General features: G+C 35.6%; 2 protein-coding genes across 3 annotated transcripts in view; one reads left to right on the top strand and one right to left on the bottom strand.

The window, feature by feature from the left end:
• Positions 1-1,256: 1,256 nt before the first annotated feature.
• On the bottom strand, positions 1,257-22,578 carry sh3d19 (SH3 domain containing 19). 2 transcript variants are annotated; one of them, XM_058770168.1, is made up of 20 exons: positions 20,471-20,752; positions 15,269-15,308; positions 12,637-12,677; positions 12,411-12,456; positions 11,605-11,740; positions 10,430-10,610; positions 9,439-10,347; positions 9,234-9,347; positions 7,880-7,968; positions 7,084-7,124; positions 6,636-6,876; positions 6,466-6,534; positions 6,188-6,331; positions 6,007-6,082; positions 5,646-5,776; positions 4,849-4,919; positions 4,498-4,724; positions 2,829-2,875; positions 1,586-1,772; positions 1,257-1,455 (listed from the first exon to the last, which is right to left on the bottom strand). In XM_058770168.1, exons 1-20 carry the CDS (start codon positions 20,544-20,546, stop codon positions 1,439-1,441), a joined length of 2,883 nt encoding a protein of 960 aa, XP_058626151.1. In that variant the 5' UTR covers positions 20,547-20,752; the 3' UTR covers positions 1,257-1,438. The 2 variants fall into 2 exon arrangements, with proteins under 2 accessions (XP_058626151.1, XP_058626158.1); XM_058770175.1 differs by lacking the exons at positions 15,269-15,308; positions 20,471-20,752 and adding an exon at positions 22,428-22,578.
• fhip1aa (FHF complex subunit HOOK interacting protein 1Aa) overlaps positions 20,798-23,374 on the top strand; it is a 30,899-nt gene continuing 28,322 nt past the window's right edge. Inside the window, exon 1 of the mRNA XM_058770155.1 lies at positions 20,798-20,816. The gene's annotated coding sequence lies outside the window, so the exon portion shown is untranslated. The remainder of the gene's footprint in view (positions 20,817-23,374) is intronic.

The raw sequence follows: 23,374 nt of genomic DNA, 5'->3' as shown, positions 1-23,374 counted from the left end.
ACCCAATCATTTTGCACAGGTAGTCCAGCTCCTCCAGGATGACACATCCATATGTGCTGTCACAAGGTTTGGTGTGTTTCCCAGCACAGTTGTAGAAGGCTGTAGAAGGACAACAACCCAGCAGCAGGACTGATATCTGCTTCTTTGTGTTCAGGAGGAGCGCTGCCAGAGCTCTCCAAAATGACCTCCAGCAGACTACTGGTAAGCATGTTTCTGAATAAACTGTCAAAAAAAGCCCCCATAAGGGTGGCATGAGGGCCCAACATCCTATAGTGGGACCTGTGCTCACAGCCCAGCACTGTGCAGTTTCATTAGCATTTGTCAGAGATCACCAGAATTGGCAGACCCACCAGTGGTACCTGATTCTCTTCACGGCTGAGAGCAGGTTCACGTTGAGCATGTGACAGATGTGAAAGAGTATGGAGATGCCGTAGGGAGTATTAACATCATCCAGCATGACGGGTTTGGTGGTGGACCACCGATGGTCTGAGGAGGAATATCCTTGGCAGGTCATACAAGTCATGTGCCGTTTCCACCATACGGTTTCCATTCCCTAATATAGTTCTTTTCACATGTTTTGCTCTGGATTTATATTTAGACATTAGATCACTATCATAACATCACTTTTTGTTAAAAGTTCAGGATTGGTTTGTACTGAAGTATGGAGTTGCAACAGCGACTTTTTATTTTTTGAGTGACAGAAACACTCGGAAATGAACTGAAATAAACATCAATCACTTGATGCCCTCTCAAGCTACGACGTTAAATGTTGACTGTTAAATGGCGCCCACGGATAGGCCCCTGTGTACTGCATACACTCCATATTCCATTTTTGTGCCCCTGTGTTCTTCAATAAAAACAGTTGGAAAAAAACATTTAGGAAAATGTTTTATGTGTTTTAGCATTTTAGATTAAGATTCATGATAACTTATTAATTTAAACATTTTCATTAAGTTTGCTAAGTCCCCCAGTTGAGAACCGCTTTATGTTATATTAGCCAAGCAAATGTGTAAGTCAGTGTAAATAAATATATTAAATAACAGAAAGAGTACTGGCAGCTTATTACTGGGACATTATCCATTAATTGTATGGACATTTCCAGTAACCCTAAAACACAATGCAATGAAGTGCAAAATTCAAAATACAGGTAAAACACCTTTAAAAATAAATCCGGAAATTACTTCAAAATAATACAATATATTGTGCCCTATTTTTACAGATTTGTTTTAGAGTGTACATATAAGACAAACAACAAGTCCATAGCAGTTCATGAATATATTTTTAGGATACAATGGATTTGGAATATCAACAATGACGTCACATTTATAAATATATTAGACAAACGCAATTAAACTGAAAACTAATCAAAAACAAAAAAGAAGAAGGAGAAGAAGAAGAAAAACACTGCTTCTGAGGTTGCCTCTGCTTATGCATTCCATTACCATTTTCTCCCACCTGCACAGAGAAAAAGACAAAGTATTAAAAAGCTAATTATTTAAACTGCATAGTGAATATAAACTTAAGTACTGAAAGTGTATTTCCAGCTTCTGTCCACTAGAGGCCTGCAGTCACTTTATAATATCACCTGTAGCAATCTCTACAAAGGCTTTGGGGAAGAAGCCTTCTCTGCCATTGATCCGTCCGCTCCACCATTCGTCATCTATGTGAGCAGTGACCAGGATCCTGTCTCCCTGCTGGAAGGGCAGATCCTCCTCTGTCTCTGCTGTGAAGTCATACAGTGCCACAGCCCACTCTTCACCGTTAGATTCAACCTGTAGACACAGATAAAAAAAGACTGAATATATAGCGCATCTTACTTTACCTGCATGCATACAGTACACTCAATGTATGTCACAAAATGTACATTTTAATATCAATAGCTGCATATATCAAGTTGGATATCATATCCAACTTTATTTGCATCCATGCAGACAGCACACTCATAAAAAGCAATATATAAAGCAAATCTCAACTACCCGATTTTTTATTTAATCGCAAAATATAACAATATCATCCAGACCTTTATATTAAGTTGTATGTCAAACTTTATCTGCATATATATACTTGCAGAGTAGACTAGCCTATATAGCATATCTCAGCTGTTCGATAGCTTGTATCATCGCAAAATGTAAACTATATTATTTCCCAGCTCCAGTCTGCTAAACATGACTACAAGGGAGGAAGATATTAAGATATTATAAACAAACAACACCATGATTTACTGTAAAGCTGCTTTGAAACAATGTATATTGTGAAATGTGAAAGCACTATAAAAAAATTGACTTGAAACATCAGAGATTTCACTGATCTACTTCATATCATTAAGAAATGTGAAGTAAATATTGAAAGTAGAAGTGATTGTTTAAAGGGGTAGTACACCAAAATACCAGTCGCTTTTTGGTCACCGTTCACAAAAGACCAGAATCAAAAAAAATTTTTAAGCTTTCTCCTTTTTTAAAACGCCATGAGTTAGTATGACAGAATTTTCATTTTCAGCTAAACTGTCTCTTTAAATTTGTGATTAAATGTAAGCAGAGACAAATCTATTCTTCCATATTGTGATGTACATCAAAGTGTAACAGATTATTGAAAGAAAAATGCATGGCGTTGCACTCAGAAGTGAAAAGTTTTGGCATTTTCACCAGAAGGTCAAGTTAAGACATTTTGATTAAAAATTACATTCGTAACATATGCATGAATGAACTGTTCACAGTATCATCTATTAAATGCATTTAGAAAATAAACAGGCAAAGTTTTATTTTATGCCAGCTTTAATCACTGTTCGTTACTTCAGGAAAGATAAAATGTGACAAGTTGGGAGAAGATACCTCAGTGGCTTTGTAAGACATTCGTGTGTTTGGTGAACCGGCCATTCCTGAGAAATGATACACAACATAATATTAGATCTGTAGCCCAAAACATTATCTATTATGTAAGCAAACACATGCAAATTCAAATTTAAAAATACTCCACTTTTAAATTGACCCAAAAGTTAGTCTAAGGCTAAACCCTTATAATCTAGATTCTAGACCATTTCAGTTATTAGTTCTTGTGAACTTGACTGATTTTTTAAAGAGCCTGAACACAAATGCAGTTTATGAATGAATTGTTACTGTACAGTTAATGGCTGTAAATGCTCTATAGAGTTACAGAAAAGAGCAGCTGTCCTCATGAGGAGAACCTCCCTGTGCACTGCAGTGTAATGAATGAGATGGAGGTCACATAGGTTTCATTTAGCCCTCAATGAAACACAAACAGAAGGGCAAATTCTTCACATTCCCACCATAGGGAGAGCGGCCCACTCGTTGAGTCACAGAGACGCTGATGCTGATACTGTTGGTGTTGTTAGTACATTAGAAACCGACAAGTGGCTGGATTACAGACAGTTCTAGGCTAAAACTGGAGAGGCATTACTATATTCAGTCAAGTGGGTTTTCACTTCTATTTACAGTAATTAATGGGTTTCTTCAACCGTTACTTTTATGTTTTGTTTCTTAAAACAAATTTCAACCTTTGTCACATTAAACCTATCTAGGAAACTTTTTACCAGACTTCCATTTATTTTTGTTACTTTTCAAGCCTTTTATGTTTAGATTTTGGCAGTTTACCCTTGTCACAGTCCTTTAGTTTTACTTTTAAAATGTGAAAATCCATTATAAACTATAACCTATCATAGTGGGTGAAATAAACAATCCCTTTCAATAGTTATTGCATGAAAAATATTCACATGAATGTTTATATTGTTACATATTGGTGTGGTTATGACTATTTCCACCACAATCAACAATATTGCCACTATAATAAAAGTTTTCAAAAGTCACTGTACTTGTTAACATTCTTGAGATGAATATCATTTGTGAACAGTATTTTTGTAGTGTCTTATTTCCTATCAAGCTATAATTTGGACAAATTGTACAAAAAAGTGGCCATTTTATTTCAAAATTGTTTTGCATCATTCACATTTCTATCACTGGAATGTCAATTACAGAATGAATGAGGCATTTATATAGCGCTTTATTGTGTATTGCAATACACCCAATACACCCAGACTGTTATTAAACACAATGAATATTTTAAGGTGTGTGTCATTAATGACAGTGATGTATATCATTTTTAAGAGCGAGTTTACAGGTTACCCATAACTGAAGAAACACCCAAATACACAATGTCACTAGGGCAAGTTTCTAAGCTTTGTATTCTTTGCAAAGATTTTTTACTATTTCAGGGATAGTAACACAAATCACAGCTTAAATTTTGGTCTGTTCTATATGAACTAATGTTAGGTTCTGATATAGTGTTTTTGTCCTTCTCGGAGCTTTACATCTTGAAATTCTGACTTTTTAAAACCGGAATTGTGACTTTTTCATCTCACTTTTTTTTTCACATTTTTAAAAACCTTTTTAAATTCTGTGGTGGGAAAAAAATTCATAAGATCTAAATGTTTAAACATTAAATCAAATGTGTATTATTTATAGATATATTGTATTGGCCTCTTACCAGGCAGTGCAATCTTATTCGGAACAGATTTCTGCACTGGGACTGGAGGAAGATCCTCAAGCACTTCCACAAAGTTTAGGGGGAAAATACCAACATGGCCATTCACTTCCCCACGAGCCCACTCCTCTCCTACATATTCTTTAAGCCGAATCACATCACCTTCAGAGAATGAGAGCTCATCGCTCTGCTCTCCCTCAAAGTCAAACCTCGCAACACACCTTGGGCCTCTGAAGAAAATGCATGGATATAAAATATTAGTCACTGTCATGTAATCTGGTTCCTAGTACTTTTGAAAAGCTAATTTATTTTGTGTTTGAGCTTTTACAGTCGAATCCTGTGAGGATGACTTACCTGACAGGATCAGGAGATGGTTTGGATTTCCATTCATTGCTGGATGCTGGCACAGATGTACCAGGCTTGTTCTGGAGAAAAAAAAAAAAGATTATTGGTAATGGTAGAAATTAATCAGTTTTATTATCCCCAAACATACATGCTTAACTTTCAGGAAATGTTCACGTCAACCTCAGTACGTAAATAATATGAGCCGAGATTTTTGAAACCCTGTGTACAAATAATTGTAACTTGCAATTTGTGTGATCTTGTAATTTCCTTGATTTAAATATTAAATATACATCAATACTAATCACATAAAATTTGTACAATAAATTTTTTTTTTAAAAACTATATCGATACAAACAGAATTTTTTAGTTTTTTCTTACAATAACTTGGATGACATGGTTGAATAGTTGAGCATGAGAATGTTGTCAACACAACAATATTTATAAAAATTAGAAAAAGGAATCAGTTTACATTTACTTGCTGTAGAAATGGTCCAAATTACAATAATTACACAATAATCACACAATTCTTTTGTGTAATTGGGGGATATCTTGCAGTAACAATGCATGCAAATTTGGGAAAAAATTTGTTTTAATAAAAATGACTTTTTATCTACAAAGAATATCAGTTAAATAGATTATTGCATGATAGTTTGTTAGGTACAGTTGAGAAGGTCATGGGTGGGACAGGTAATAATCACAATTTTAAGGGCAAGACAAATATTTTGTTTAAAACTTCTTAATCAAGTTTAAAAATTTGTGGGACATTGTCTACTATATTCGTCAAAGATTTCATATACAATATTTACCAGTGTCTTTACATAGTTAATGGGAAATATTCCAGTGATGTTTCTGCATGTTCCCATGTACCACTCACTATCCAGCTGTTCTACATTAGACACCACATCACCAGCCTTCAACATCAGCTCTCCAGGCCCCTCTGAGACACAAACACAGAACAACATATGATTATTATAGGAGCAGCTTCACAACTACCTCTGACTGTGAATGTAAAGGAGAAATGTGTATTTAATTACTAGTCTGAACAACCTGGTGGAAGGATTTCACAGACACATGGTAATTATTCTTATAGCCTTATTAAATTATGCTTGCCTTGGAAAATGGACCTTTGTTTTCTGACACAGAACACAATTGTCTATCTATATTCACCTGGAGTGAAGTCATACAGGGCTTGCACTTGTAAAGATCCAGTATTTTCCACCATACCACTAAAAGAACTGTTTTTCTGTAGAAACACATTGAGAGCCATGATAGCGTGTTGACATTACAAGACATTACAAGACATTACTTACTACTACATCTACTATTAAACAATATCAATATTGATTACCGGAGGTACTGGATTGCTGGGTATATTTGTTAAGGGTATAATAATCTTCATATGTGTTTTCTGCACTGTGCCCTTAGCATTTCCCACTTGGCATTCAAAGGTTTTGCTGTCTAATTCCTCAAGCAAGACGAGGACTTCATTTTTCTGTAGGAGATAAAGGATGGAAATGCTTACATTTCCCACAACTGAAACTCACTGGCAGAACAACACATAAACCATCCGTAACTTGAGAAGATGGCACTATGGGGCTAATGTGAATGTATTGACTTTAAGGTCACCTGAAAAGAGAGCTCCCCAGTGTTAGTGCCATTGTAGTCATAATCAGCAATACCGTGGGGGATCTCAAGCTGTGTAAACCAAAAGAATAGGGCAGAGAAGCATTAATTTGTTCAGTTCCTCTGTAATACCATTAAATCGATAAAATAACACATGTAAAATAACATCTCACAGTGTATTTGTTGTAAAGACGATGTCCAGGGTTGGGTCTCGGCGGTAGGGCAGGTCCTTTTTTTGAAGCTCTACGGTTTTGTTGCTGCCATTGAGGTTGCTGTTGTTTTGATTGCACTATTTGTGAAACTCCTGGATCTGAGGGCCGACGTTGGGAGCCATCTCTCCGTGGAGGAGGAGGTCTTCCTGGGCCTGTTTTAGCAGGTGGCGGTCGTGGAGGCAGAACCTTTCCTCCACTGGGCCTGAAATATTAACAGAGAATTTAAGGGCACAATACCAGAAGTGAACACAGGTTGTCGCATTGAAACTCTTTAATCATCGCTCTAACAATTCCTAAGCTGATACTGCCAAAACCAACCAGCCATGAAAAGAGAAATGCATAAAGGCATGTTTAGAAGGTTGAATGAGAAAAACTAGGACAGCTTTGAATAAATACAGGATTCATTTACCGTGGTGGAAGAGACATATCAGATGAGAGACTGAAGGAGTCCTAGGGGGAAAAACAATAAAGAGTTAATATTCAGCGTTTAAAAACATAATTTGTGCACTAACAATGTGTGTACAGAATAAATCAGAGAATAAAACAATATTGTTCATGATTTGACAGTTGTTTCAGATAAAGATATATTTGGAACACATTTCACATTTGGAATTATTTTTCTGACAGCTAAATGCCTGAAACATTTCTACACAATTACACAAATGCAGACTACTCTGCCAATGTATTGCAAATGTGTGTTATTGTGGGAGTAACAATCTCAAAACTAAACAGGATGTTGTTATTATTCAGGTTGCTAGCTGTAAACATGACTTATAGGATCTAACTTGCTCAGCAAGATTCTCTTTAAACTCTCCTTTGTCATGACAATATCTGACTTGAAGTGGCCATAAAAGTAGTCAGCTAACACATGCTCAAAATCGAGCATGCATAGTCAGAAGCACCTGCATTCATGTACTTGCAGAGTATGTTTCAGGCCTGAGGAAAGAGAGGAAAAGAAAAACCAAGCAAAGTCCCTATTGTTTCGTTGTGCTCTCTTTGACTACCCTGGAAAATGTCAAAAGAAAGTATGTTTTTATTTTTAAAATGTCACAAATCTGCAGATTAAAGAGTCTGGTAACTGATCTTGTGAGCTCTGCTGACATTTTAAGACAGCATTTTATCTTAATCGCCTGCTGCTTTGGTGCTTGTTGCACAGCTGTTGCTTGCTGGGAAAGGCCAGCTGAGGCAGCTGTATAAGGTCTTACTTTGCGAGAAGGTTGAGCAGGTGTAGGTGGGCCGCCCACAGGTTTCTGCACAGGTAAAGGTGGTGGAACATCTGCTGTTTCTTCAGGGTCTGAAAAGCAGTAATCCATCCATTAACCATGCAATAAAGCATCATATTTTATTTTAATATTATTATATTAGTATTATTTTGATTCATCACTTCACTGCTGTTTACACTAAAGCACATACACTAAAGTTCAAAGTTTGGGGTCAGTAAGACTAAAACTAAAACTTTTATTTAACAAGGATGCATTAAACTGAGCAAAAATGACAGTAATTGTATAATGTTTCCACAAAATAAAAATAAAAAATGTTATTGTAAATGTTTCTAAAAATGTTTTTAATATTGATAATAATAAGAAATGTTTCTTGAGCACCAAATCAGCAGAATGATTTCTGAAGGATCATGCGACACTGAAGACTGGAGTAATGGCTGATGAAGAATCAGCTTTGCCACCACAGGAATAAATTACATTTTAAAATATATATAAAAAGTTATTTTAAATTGTAATAATATTTCACAATATTATAGTTTTTAATGTAATTTACATAATTAATTTCTTGTTAAATTAATTAAATGTAATTTCTTTTTAACAAACTGAAGAACATTATTCTCTGTTATAAAATACCTTTTTGGCTCCAAAGATGTCAAACCTTGTCAGTTACCACATGAGGGTGAGTAAAAGATGGGATTTTTGGGTGAACGACTCCTTTAAATACAATTAATAGATAAAAATTTAAATTCTGTCATCTTTTACTCAGCCTCATGCTATTCCAAATACATAAGACTTTTGTTCATCTTTAAAACACAAATTAAGATATTTCTAATGAAATCTGTGAAGTTTCTGTCCCTCCATTGAAAGTCCAGGTAACCCAAACTTAAAAGATCCATAAAGTCATAAAAGCATTGTAAAATGAATCCGTATGAATTGAGCGGTTTAACAAAAATCTTGTGACAATATATGATCACAACAGATTTAATTTAGTTTTTTTTTTACATTGTATTGTGGTTTCTGTCTTTTTCTCACACAAAGCCATCAATGGCTCCGTAAGACTCCAAATATATGAACTAGTCTACATCTAACATAAGGTATATGAACTACTTTTATGGTGTTTGAGGCCTGACAGTCATGGTCACTCTGAACTATTGTGGCATGTTTAAGAGTTACTTGAAACATCATTTTTGGGGATAGTATATCTTTTACCAGGAATACTACTTCAACTGGTATTATTTTCCTGGTTTTACACTTTAAACACTGTAAAAATAGGCAATTAATGTTCATTAAATAGCTCCCAACATATGATCACAATGGCTGTTGGTTACTCAACACTCACTTTTGTCGGTTCTACTGGGGACCCTGATGACTGTGGGTCTCTTGGTCACACCCTGTGTGTTTATCCCCATGTAGGTGAATCCCCCTTGACGGGCAGGTTTAATGGGAGATTGATCTGTGAGTGGAATACATAAAAAAAAAACATATACACATGTAATACCTGTTTTTGAATTATATTGTGGTATGGGAAAAACATTTGCACTTACTAGTGGGAGCATCCACATAGTCACTGCTAAGCATGTTCGCTGTGGATGTGATGTTAGACAGAAGTGCAGTGGAGTTGTGATTGTTGAGGTTCAGCAGGTCTTTGCTGGGCTTGAGTGGAGTGTGAGGTCCTTTCAATACTTCTTCCTCATCCTGGGAACTTACATTCTTAACTCTGACCAATGATGGTCGTGATGGAGGAATGAGGGCTGTCCTGAAGGAAGGCTGAAAGTTGAAGTCATCTCTAAAGTCTAAAGACGGTTTTTTGAAAAGTTGAGGTCTTGGCGCTGGCATAGGTGGTGTTTCGACCTCTTCGTATAAGTGACTTTCAAATTGTGAAACCTGCTCTTCTTTGGGCTTTTTTACAGAGGGCCGTGGGGCAATGGAGGGTTTTGGTGCCAGTACAGGTGGTTTGGCATAAACTTTACGAGGACGGGGGAAAGGTACAGAAGTTTCTTCATTCTCTGTGCTAGACTGTTCAAAGGACTGTATTCTTGAACGGATGTTGCGGTCGCTGTGAAGGGAGGTCATGTTTTCACTTTGGTTCTCTTTAGTTTGGTTCGTCTGCTCTCCCTTGATGTTGACACTGTTGCTCAGATCGCTTTGAGGTTCAGAGCTGAAGACATCTAAGAGTTCTTGCAGATACTCGCCTGAATGGGCATCAGACGTCTCCACATTTGTTACAGGACAACCTTCCCAGCTGTCTTGCAGTGGTATCAGAGGTTGCACATTGACCTGGTTGGATGGGCTCAGGGGTTTTGTTTTGGAACGTGGCTGAGGCACCGGACGTGTAGTTGAGGCTAGATCGACGTTGGGTTGGGAGTTGGGAGTGGATATAGGGGATCTGGTTTTTCGATCTGGTTTGCAGGGCAGTGATGGCCGAGGTGGTTTTTTTGGCTGCTTCGCTGAAACTGTAAAAGATCAAACAGTAAGCACTAAAATTTATGCTTCACACTGATTTGTGCATTCACAATCTTGTCAGTATGGACTGACCTCCACTGGGATTTTGGTTCAGCTGCGGGGACGTGCAGGAATCTGGATGTGTCACATTCTCGTCTAGTGAGTCAGTCTGTGTGGCAATAGTTGTTGTGTGCGAGCGTCGTGGGGATGGTAAAGGTGTGATAACCTGCTCCTTAGTCTTCTCATTGATCACCTGCTCATAGGATGGTGGGAGCTGAAGCACGAGAGAAGGGAATCACTCGAACGCAAGCATCAAACCAAGCAAACACGTCACAAGTGTGCAGGAGACATACAGTCCTAGAGAAAAGAGTATGGAAAAAGTAGGGATGCACAAAATGTAGGCACCATATCAGTATCTGAAGGGTTTTTTTTATCAGTATTGGCCAATATTGGAAATTATCGTACTGTACATTAAAATGTTGTAACATTCACTTGAGCATACAGTGTAAACTATTATTTGTAGTTTTTAATGTGTTTTTGTTTTGCTTATAGGCAGCAATATAGATTTAGAATATTTGATCAATATTTATTGGTTATCAGCCATAACATGAAAAAAACAATTATCAGATAATCAATATCTTAAAATATCTTAAAAATGCCTGTAATATAACAACCTTTTAAAATGCCCCAAAATCCTGACTGAATCTTCCTTATACAACAATTTAAATATTTAAAAATGATATGTGTGCAGATATCCTATATATACTATAAATTTATTTTTATATTAAAATTTTTTTTGTATTTAATATTTTTATTTTAAGTTTTTAGTTTTATTCATTTTTAATATTTTTTATTTATATTTCTTTTTTCTTATTTTCTTATTTATATTTTAGTGCTTCAACTTATTTTATTTCAGTTTCACATAAGTTTAAGTTTTAGTTTTTCATCATATATTTTATTTTATTTTCAGCTTTCAAATAATGAAAATTATTTTGAATAGTTTTAGTTACCAGTAACAGCACTGATGTCTGCATGGTGTGACAGTGGAGTTTATACTACATTATTCTTAGACCAATTCTTTAATCACAGTGGTTTATAAGTTAGTAATTCATGGGTTAGTCTCTCAAATACAAGGACAAAGTAGCCATGCTTTAAAAAGTAAAAGTAAAGACATGCTAAGGAAACAAAGAGAATCCACACACCTGTCTGGCACAACTGTTTGCTAATGGCAGCTGTTGAATGGGATATAGTGCTATAAATCACTGTACCTGAGTAGAGGTCAGAACGCTCTCACTCCAGATTGGTTGTGTTGTGAAAGCTGTGGATGAAAATCGTCCAGACGGCCCTGGATACCAAGAAGTGGCTGTTAATGGCTCTGCTGATAGGATGGTTATCTCCGGACGCCTGAAAACAATAACAGTTTCCTTATTAATACATATGAATGCATTTCACACACATTTCAAAGCACAGCTCTACAACCAGGCTTGTAGTTTTGTTAAAAAAAACATGAGGAGGTTCACTCTGGCATTTTCTACTATATTATTACTGAAATTAAGTATTTTTTAAAGCTACATTTTCAGGCCTTTATTTTTGATAGGACAGTAGAGAATTGACAGGAAAGCATAGGGCAGAGAGGGGGGAGCGGGACTGGCAAAAGACCCCAAGTCAGGAATTAAACTACATGTCATTGTACTAACCACAAGGCTATCGGCACCATTAGAGTATTTTTTAAAGGAATATTGCCAGGGAATCATTTTTAGGGATAAAAAAGTCTTTTTACTACTGCCTTAAAATTTTAATGATGTGTTTGAATGGATTATACTGGGTTATATTATCAATGTTAGCAACTGTATCCAACATAAACATGAATGAGCATATGAGACTGATTAAGTCAAAAGTGTCGCCTAGCAGTTGAAAGATGTTCTTCTAAACACTGATCCATGTTGTCTACACAAGAGATGCGAGTTTGAATCCAGTTTTTGGCATAATTGTGATCCTTCCCATCACTTCCTATAAACAATTCTGTTAAGTCTCTATAAATTAAAAATGGCCAAAATAGTTTCAATAAGCTCACCTTCTTTCCCTGGAGCAGTCCGGTTGTGAGTGAGCTCTTGCAGAAGCTGGAAGATTTGACATCGTTTAGCATTTGGACCATATATATATATATATATATATATATATATAAATGGTCCATATATATATGTAATGTAAGAACATGGCATTCATACAATGCATCCTGTAATTAAATAAATCTACTATGTATGAAAGTTAAGCAAACCTAGATTTACATAACATCTTACTTCTCTTAAAGGCTGCTTTGATTGAAGAAAGGGGTCCTTGACTAAAAAAAGCAAACAGAACAAAAAAAAAAAACTGATATTGACATAAAAAAGCATTCCTGGTCTGTGACGTATTCTTAAAGTTTCAGGTTTTTTTAAGGTCAACAGCTCTGATCAGACACATCTGTTACAGCTCATACATACACATGAACACAAACAAATGGCCAGAGTAAAAACAAAACATATACACACACTACCAGTTTGGTGTCATTAAGATTTGTTCTGCTTGAAAGAAATGAATACTTTTATTGAGCAATGACGCATTAAATTGATCCAATATGACAGTGAAGACATTTATTATAAGATTTCAATTTCAAATAAATGCTGTTCTTGAACTCTCTATTCATTAAAGAATGCTGGAAAACATGTATCATGGTCTCCACAATAATACTAAGCTGCTGTACAACTGATTTCAACATCCATAATAATTATAAAGAACAATGGAGCACCAAATCAGCATATTAGAATGATTTCTGAAGAATCATGTGACACTGAAAGTAATGACTGCTGAAAATTCATCTTTGCCATCACAGGAATAAATAACATTTTAAAAAATACTAAAATTGAAGGCAGTTATTTTAAATTGTAAAAAACATTTCATGATATTACTGTTTTTATGTACAGTATTTTGACCAAAAATGCAGCCTTGGTGAGCATAAGATACTTCTTTCAAAAACATTATAAAATCGTACTGATCCCAAACTGTTGAACGGTACGGTAGAATGTTTAACACAAACATCCATGTACTATTATAACTAACATTTTTATTACCACAATATCTTCAACAGATTATGGTGACAGTTATTTCTCACACACAAAATGTTAACTTTTATTGCATTATTACTTCATAAAACATTGCTTTAACTACACTACGTCTCAATTTAATGTCCTTTCCTATCTTTACAACTAGTTGCTCATTTCTACTGGATTAACCAGTGTGTTGAACAGCACAATGAAATGGATCTAATAATAATACTGTACCACAGAACCTACAGTGTTAAAAAGACAGAGCAAAAAAGGACAACTGAACACTGCACAAAACCTAAAGAGACATCAAAGATACGAAGGCATCTATTTCATACCTTAGATTAGTAGATGTATGAAGTTTTAAAAGAATCCATTAAAGCAAATAACACCATCCTTTCCAAAAACTACAGTGCTCATTGGTAAAAGCTCTTTGATCTTTCAAGCAGAAGACTTTACTTCCTGACTATGTGGACGTTTTAAAGCTGCTGCTTTCTGCATAGCTGAAGTGATGTGTCATAAGCACAGAGTGAGGGTGAGAGAGAGAGTCTGGCCAGACCAGTACACCAGCAAGCTCTCAAAGGCAGCTTTAGCTCTGCTTCAAATGAGAACCAGCTGACAAGTTAGATTCACACCCTTGATGTCTCCCACTGTACAGGCATCACTAGCTCATCAGCAAGAAGCAAGCACAACTATCCATCAGTTCTGTCACAGGCTGTTGACATTACACAGTGTTAAAAAATAAAGCGATATGTTTATAAAATTGCATTAATTTGTTGCCTTAGAGCTAAATTAAAGCAACACTATTATGTATTGTCAGCATGTTCAGGGCTAGTTTAGATCTCACAATAATGCAAAAAATGTCAGAATTGCGATAATCAGATGTCAGAACTGTGAGAATACAGTTTTTGTTTTATTCTTGTCCCACTTTTAAACTTAAAATATGGAAATGTGTCAACAATTTTGTATGTTATACACTATACAATATAAACAAAGAGTTAAATAAACATAATTATTTATATTAATCTGTTGTGCTCAAGCAATTTTGTCCATTAATAAAGTTTTTGTATTTGTTACCATCAGCCAAGAGCATTCTTGATATGAAATATGTGATTTGTTGATAAAACAATCAAGGTAAATATAACTTAAAGTGTAAATATTTAACTGTGCATATTTTTAGATACAGTAGATGCTAGCTATGAAATTAGCTTTAGCAAGACAAAGTAGAAGTCAGCCATTTCATTTCAAAAATTGTAAGAATGCCATTTACACCCATGATATACAATGTAATACATCATCTGAGATTTAGTGGAAACTCAACTGAGGTGAAAACCTTCATGCTGAAAAATGTCAAAATTCTCCTGTGATGCATGTTCACTGTTGGACATTATTAAACACCCAGGATGCTCTTGTGTCTGAAAGTGAGCCACTCCCTAAATTCCAGAAAAGTTCCTCACTATTAATGGCCATTATTTTGAAGTTAAATGTTCAACAAGCACATATGAATTTGATCTTGCAAACTGTGAGAGGTCAAAATTTAATTTGTAAACTACAATGGCTGGTTAATTTTTGACAGCCATTTACACACGATGCATCTAACAATACACTGATGCTGAACATTCAAAGATGTGTAGCACCAAACTAGACAAGATTTCAGAATTGTTGAATCAGATTGATTCGCATAGAGACTACTAGAGCCTCACATATTAGACAATCAGCAGAACAACTCAATTACAATTGTAACTTTTAATTGTACATAACAAAATAATCTTTTTAATGTTTACTTTATTATTTACATATTTTATGAAGTTCTCAAATGGTGTGTGAGGATATTGTGTTTCCATCTTACCTTATATGTAAGTGGTCTGTTTTATTTCTTTCTGAACGGTCTGCAAAACACAAAGCATAAAGCATGAGCTAGATTTCTTTGTAACACATTTTGTTTAACTGTTAGTGAATCTGTATTTGCTACATGCGGTGACTAAATTCTCAGGCACAGCTGGCAGTAGTGACGCTGTCTGTTTGATTGGTTAATGGTACGTTCTTGATAAACCTGTTTTAAAGAGCAAAGCTTAAGGAGAGAGCTAAAGACTACAACAACACACAGTTTTTCATGAAACCTCGCTCAGTATTTGCATCACTCAGGTCCAGTCAAACAGCTCTTACAGCAGGTTTCTGGTTTCAGAGGTTCATTTTTGTCTCCCCTTTCACTTTTGAACACATTTTGAGCATATTTGAACCTATAACACATTATTAAAGCTTATGAAACTACAAAGCTTGTAGAACAAGACCAGCATGTTTCACTACACCACACAAAAAAAGGATCCTTGTTACTCCCGGCAGCATTGAGCATTCATAGAAAATGTTTAACTTTCCCCAGGTAATGAAAGTGAACTCATAAAACATAATGACTGCTTTGGCAAAGGGGTCTTTGTGTGTCTTTGTTGCAGTTGTCTACTGACCTATCACTGTCCCCAGACACACCTGCTGGGTCCAGTTTCTGTTCTCACTGTGACTCTGTGTGTGTGTGTGTGTGTGTTTGTTAAAGCTCAAATAGCCTATCTCACTCATAATAGCATTTGTGAAGTCATTTGATTTGAGTTTGTTATATTATCATTTAAATTGCTGTATTTTTTACAAGTTGAGTATAAAAGACAAAATAATACATTTAGCTTCAAAATAAGACACATTACTTATCAAAGAACTGGAAATATATAGACCTACCTGCATATTGCTGAGAACAGTAAGCAGGCTAATAACCCACCTTCTGATTCAAATGTTTGCACTTTCACAACTACTGGTGAAAGTGACGTCTCTCTTTTTTTTCATCAGGTATGTTGACACAACCAGGGTGCCATGCAGGAATGCAGTCAATCAGGAAGTATTTCTCTTCTGACATCAGCGAACCAAAACATTATAGTTAACCAATAGTCAAATATTCCTGCACACATATGCATACTGGCCCTCCATGCAAAAACATCACCTATCGGTACAGATGCCCACCTTAATAATGTGAGCAGTTCATTGGTTTAAAGAAATACATCCTGATATCACAATATATTATCTGCTTTATCACTGTTACTGCTCCAGGAAGATGGTGCGGTTTTGTGCAGATAGCAGGATAGCAACCAGCTCTCACTTAAAAGAGTACTGATATTATTACAAGAGTATATACAATACTAGAGATGTTCCGATACCCTTTTTCCCTTCCCGATACCGATTCCGATACCTAGGCTCAGGGTTTGGCCGATACCGATTACTGATCCGATACCTGGGTGTGTATTTGATTATACAGCTGTATGCACTACTAGCCCTGTATGAATTGATACAATTATTTTATGGTGTGCTTCATCTTATACTGTGTATATATATATATATATATATATATATATAGATAGATAGATAGATAGATAGTCTGGCGAGTAAACAAAAAAATATAATCTATAATGTTTGGAAAATGGCACATCTTTTTAAATATCTAAACGTACACTCTTAACATCAGTCAGTCAAGCATTATAAATATATTATGATAATCAAGTATTATTTAATGATATAACTTTAGCCATTAGAATTAAAATTGGGTAACAATGTATGAATACATATTAGTCATTTTAACTGACACCGCCACTATGTTAAGACCATGACTTAATAACTGACCAACTAAGTTATCCAAATTGTAACGAGTCTTACATTTTGGATTCAACTTAGACCAATCTACATTTTTATTAACTGACTTTAACAAGTTATGACAAAAATTAGATGACTAATGTCTAAGACTTGTCTAAGTGTTTTATGTGATCTGCCCCAGGTGTAAACAGGGCTTTTGAGAAAAATAAAAAAGCAAAGGATAAATAGAATTTATGAAGTATTAAAGAAGGTTCTCATTCTGAAATTTATGACACTTTGAGACATCAAAGTGATTCCTATTCTCAGCTGAAAAAAATGTGAGACATGAATTTTGTGGATAAAGGTCTGCTTTAGACAAGTTGGAAGGCATTATGAACAGTCTATGGGATACATTTGTGCTGACAGAGTGTCTCTGTGTGTAAAGCCAGTCTGTGCAGGACAACACTTTTACTCATTGTACTGAGAGACAAAACCTTTTCACACTGACCTAAAATCAGTCTTCCAGATTGCAGCAAACAGCACAGGTTAGAAACTAAATCCATTTTGACAGTGCTAGAGGCCTGTTCATAAAACCTCATTGCAAATCATATAGAGATAACTGAAGAGATAAACACCTTAAAGGAATAGTTCATGTAAAAATGAAAATTCTGCCATCATTATTTACTAGAATGCAAAAGACAATTGTCTCAAAGATAAATGTCTAAATGTTTTTTTTGGCAATACAATGTAAACCAGTTCCTTAAATGCTTCTCAAAATATATAATTTTGTGTTCAGCAAAAGAAAGAAATGCATACAGCATAGGAACAACATGAGGGTGAGTTAATTATGAAAAAAAAAAAAAAATGCAATCATCAGATTAAGTATTCCTAATAGAAAATGTCAACACACTGTGCACAGTAAAAAATTTTGCATAGAAAGATGTACTGTATGTTTATAAAAAATATATGTTTATATTACCTGTAGGCCTAAGCACAATTTCTATTTTTATACAACATAAATATTCTTTAATATTAGATATATTCTAATATATTCTTAAAAGAAAGAATGTGTTTTATTTAAAGAAATCAGAGAGAAGCCAGCAGGCAAAATCACAGATGTCTGTCCTCTAAATGTAAAATGCCACTGACACAGCAGCCTGATGTGGTCACTGATGAGTAAATATGTCAAAGAGTCACACTGCACTCTCTCTGGGTACAGAACATTCCCAGAAGACATACTCTAATCAGACGCTTGTGGAAATCCCATATTATAGACACCACATTCACCTAAGAAAACAATACTGTACAAAGTGCATATTATTACAATAATAATGACTTCCATTCTCGCTTGGTCTGCAATAGTGTAATGGAATGCACTGAATAGGGTGCACTGGGGTAGGCAAATACATATGTTGACAGGTGCTATAGGACAGCCTATTGTAGCACTCAGACCGAAGGATATGACTGGATGAACATTTTATGGTCCTACGCCTTCCATATACAATATAAATACATTTAGACCACTTAACTTAGTGATTGCTATCGGGATGTGAAGAGACTTTCAACCAGCATAACAAAAATATTTTTCAACCAAATCACCTACCTGGCCTTTAAACATTATAATAATATGTAAACCCAATTAAAATTAAACACAGCCACAACTTACCTGTTACAAAAACAGGTCATGATCAAAAACAGTTGGTACTGAGCAAACCTCAATTTATTTTTGTTAGCCAAGGCAGGTATGATTTACTATGTTCATGTATGTATTAAAGTAAGTAGGGAAAACTCCCATATGATAGCTCACATCACAACACAAAGCAGTGATATTTTGTTCCTCAATGAATCACTGTTTAATGAATTGGCTAAATTGTTTGAGTAACCCGTCAATGGTTTACTCAAAAATGACGGTTATTTGTCACTGGCGTAAAAATGTAACGTACAAAAAGGGTCACTGAAAAATCTCAGCCATTCAAGCACAAAACACCACTCGAAAATCTAATTCGAAATCCAGAACTAATACTGTGTAATGCTGAAATATTGTACATTTTAAACATTTTTATAAACACAAGGCTTTCCTGGCAGGCACTGCCCAATTCAGACAGTAGAAACTGCTATGATATCATAGTCTGCTGGAACATGTTGAAACTGGAGCATTTCTTCATGACTTTAGGAGACTTTAAGCAGAGGAAAGATGAGGAAGGCTTTGGACACTGTGTGTTATATGGATATATCTGTACCCACTGAAACCAGTTTCATATACTGCCTCAAAGAAGAAGAAAAAAAAGCCATGAAGAACATGGGAAAGACAGTTTAAGACGGATATGCCGTCTGTCCAGACACACACATGACGCTGCACAGGTGGTATACTTTCACACAGGCTGCAACAAGCACAGCTGCTGCCTCATGTTTCCTCAGTTGTGTCACCTGTTGTGTGTCAACACAGGGGAAAGCTGTAACCTGCTGTTTTAACTCCCACTCACAGCTGACTCACCAATACACCCAGAGTAATGCTGAGGAGAGCAAGAGGAACTTTCCACTATAGATCAATTTTGGTTAAAGTTCAGTGTTATTAAAAAATTAATAGGCTAAATAATAAACATAAAAAGTCATTAAAATATCAAAAACAAAACTGACATGTAACAAAACACTTCAGCTGATTTTTCATAACTCAGCAGGTTTATTAACCCACTGATTCTTGAGCATTGTGGGGAAAAAAAGGGTTTATTTATAAAGTAATTATTCTGGATTAATCTATTCCACATGTTAAGGGGTATTTATGTATGCCTTGACAGCAACTCCTTCCATTTTCTCACAGAATGTGTTTTCCTTTGCTGTCAAATATGGGTCAGCACCACTGGATAAATAAATAATGTGACAAAAATGCATTATTAATATTGTTAAAAAATGCATTCACTTTATTGGGTGAATTAATCGGGAATACAGAATGCTTTTAAAGATGAATTCAAACATTTGACAGGATTGACAGCTACTAGTGTTAACAATTTATTTAGCAAATATGATCCAATTTTTATATATTCTGGTGTATCTACTAACAGGACCTATTTAAAATTAGAGAAATTATCTGAATAAGTTAATAATATCAGATTAATGTAGGCTTTTTCTTTTTCAGATATTTTCTTATCCTAAATATCTGTGTTGACAAAAAGTAGGAACAAAGTTGCAAAAGCAAAAACTAAGTAGCTTAATTTTAGGGGAAGTGAGTGATAATTCAATGAAATTGAATCATTGAAACTGTACATTTGCGATAATGTTAGGTAGCTACTGTAGCCTATTCATCATCTCTGATTAATAAACTGAAATTCCAGAAAGTCGCTGAAGTTCGTTGTCTTGTGAAACTAAAGCACTAATCTTAAACCTGTACAGCCCTAAATAATAAAGTTTTAATCTTCGTTAATAATTTTAACAGTAATAACTGTCCTACCTGCTGAATTTCTTCTTCTCGTAATGACAGCATTTGAAAAACCTTCATCTCCATCATCATAGCGGGCTTCAGCCATTAGTAGGCTATTATATGTCCGTGTTCCGTATATTGCACAAAACTGACGAGATTTATGAATTATCCCTCTCGAAGACGATAAAAAGTCTGACTTAATAAAAATCTTACTTAATGAAAGGTAAGTTCTATGACTAGAGTCGCAGATCTGTGTCTGTTAAACGGAGAGTGATGAACTGAACCAGGAGCTCGGCGCGAGCATCTTTACAAGATAATGCTGTGCACGCGCGTCTGTGCATGCTGTTCAGCAGAGGGCGGAAAAAATCCGACCAAGGTAGGTTAACTTATTTTCTTAAGTTTCTAAAGAACTTACTCCAACTGCTGCTATATATACAGTCATGTGAAAAAGAAAGGACACCCTTTTGAATTGCATTGTTTTCCTTATCAGGACATTAAAAATAATAATAATAATAATAATAAAACCTCAGATGAACAACAGCACATATCACACACTTATTAAAAAAAAAAAAAAACTAGACCAAAATGGAAAAGCCATGGGTGACAAGCTACGGAGACCCTTACTGTTAGCATATATCTAAAGAGGGTAACAGTCAGGCACTGCTAATCAATTACCTTTGATTAACTGATCATCAGCAAGTGTGAGCATTTCTATAACAGCAGAAGTTTTGGCAGTTTGCTGGTCTGGAGTCTTCAGGTGTGTGTTTGCACAATGCCACAGAGGAAAGACATCAGCAATGATCTTAAAAACCTGAGAAAGATAATAAGGGCATTTCCAAACAATCTCCCCAAAACCAATCTTCCCATGAGTGGAAGTCCTGTGAAATTCACCCCATGGTCAGACCGTACAATATTCTGAGAAATTGCAGACTATCCAAGAACAACACCTCAGACTCTACAGGCCTCAGTTAACATGTTAAATGATAAAGTTTGTGACAGTATATGAGAAAATACCAGACAAGTATGGCATGTTTGGAAGGGTTGCCAGAAGAAAGCTTCTTCTCACTAAAAAGAACATGACACACTATGGTTACATGGCAGAGATAGCTAAGGTTTGCAAAGTTGCAATGAATGTTGGGACAAAACTGCTTCTATACTGAGATTTTAAAATCTCACATAGGTGTTGGGTGAAGCCCAGCCCGCTGCTCTAAAATGTCTGCTAACGAGGTAGCATTCTTTGTTTGGAGAGAGCCTTCGCCTTCTGCTGTCCACTAAAGCAGACAAAGAGCTCTGATCTGATTTAAAGCTTTGTTTGCTATCCAGGTAAATGCACAACAGATATACTATAGGGCAGGGTCTCCCTCATCAGGAGGGATCACTTGCAAGGTTACCTGATTCCTGAGAGGGGTAGTGGGAACCATACCCTGCCAGGCTGGGGTCTCAAGTCTCAGCCTGAACTACTGTAGGCATGTCTTGTTGAAGGAGAGGGCTTGTAAGTCAGGTGAGAAGACAGAGGTGATAGCAGTCAGGAGGGCTCTCTCTCTCTCTCTATACACTTAGAGACTCACATTATATTTGAAAAGCTACATGACAAATGAATCATTAAATCACATTCACCACCGCTACGTAAACCTGCACATGATTGTTGCATATGGCATATATGTTTTTATTTATTTATTTATTTTGCTTACACATTTTTAGTTGCTGAACTGATATTGTTATTATCAGTATTTTAAAATGATTTTCAAGGTTCTTTGATTTTCAGTAATGCATAGTAAGTGATGCTCTGCTGCCCTCTTGTGTTTGTCTTCAAACAGTCAGTCTGAATATTTTTTTGTGGTTAACTTGGAAAGCTGACATGGAAAAAATGATAGAAGCATTCCATGCTTTTATAAGAAAATCAATAAGATAACCTTCTGATTTTCTGCTTTTTCTCTGGTAGTGTTAAAGTGATCAAATGGCATGTGTTTATGATCAAAACACTCACAAAAAAGATAATGTGCTGGAGAAATGCTGTCCTCTTTCCTCTGAGGATGACATTAAGAGGCACCTGGAGCAATCTCTAGTTGCAGTCTTCCTTCCCAGCCTCTCCTTCTTCTTCTTGGTGTTTAACGGCGGCTGGCAACCAACGTAAATAGGTGCATTACTGCCTCCTTCTGCTCCGGAGTGTGGAACAGAGATTTATATTCTATTTATCAAACCCGTTTCTCTAATAAAATCATAGAAGGCTTTATTATTTACTTCACTTTTTATTAAAACCTTAAAATTTAGCTCCTGAATTCCATTTTTCCTTAATTCTTCTATCATTTTTCCTCTTTCTTGTTCATACTTCCTACATTCAATAAATACACGAGGTATTGTTTCTTCAACATAACAGTGTTCACATAATCCATTTGGATGTTTCCCTATTATTTTAAGTGTGCTATTTAAATTTGAGTGCCCTAATAATATTCTGTTAAAGATGACCTCCTCTTTCCTTGACTTTACTATACACTTTATACTTTGATTTATTAAACTATAAAGGAATCTACCCTTTTCCCCATTGTTCCACTTAACTTGCCATTCTTTATTAACTTTATTCCAGATTAAAACCTTAATCTCTGATTTACTTAATGGAACTTGTATCTCTATTGTTTCTCTCTGTAATGCTTGCTTTGCTAATTTATCCACTTCTTCATTTCCCCTTATTCCTATGTGTGCTGGGACCCATATAAAACTGACTGATGTACCATTTAGAACAATTCTTGAATGTATTTGTAGGATACTAAATAGAATATCTTGACGACTTAATTTAAAAGATCTCAAACTCTTTAAGACTGCAACTGAGTCAGAACAAATTAAAACATTCCCAGGTTTATGTTCCTCTACCCACTGCATTGCCAAGAGCATTCCTATCATTTCTACAGTATAAACTGGCAAATGATTATAAGTTCG

Source organism: Onychostoma macrolepis, chromosome 01 (genome assembly GCF_012432095.1).
Source record: "Onychostoma macrolepis isolate SWU-2019 chromosome 01, ASM1243209v1, whole genome shotgun sequence".
Taxonomy (NCBI): domain Eukaryota; kingdom Metazoa; phylum Chordata; class Actinopteri; order Cypriniformes; family Cyprinidae; genus Onychostoma; species Onychostoma macrolepis.
Note: the sequence above shows the minus strand (reverse complement) of the source record. Positions and strands in the feature narration are given on the sequence as shown.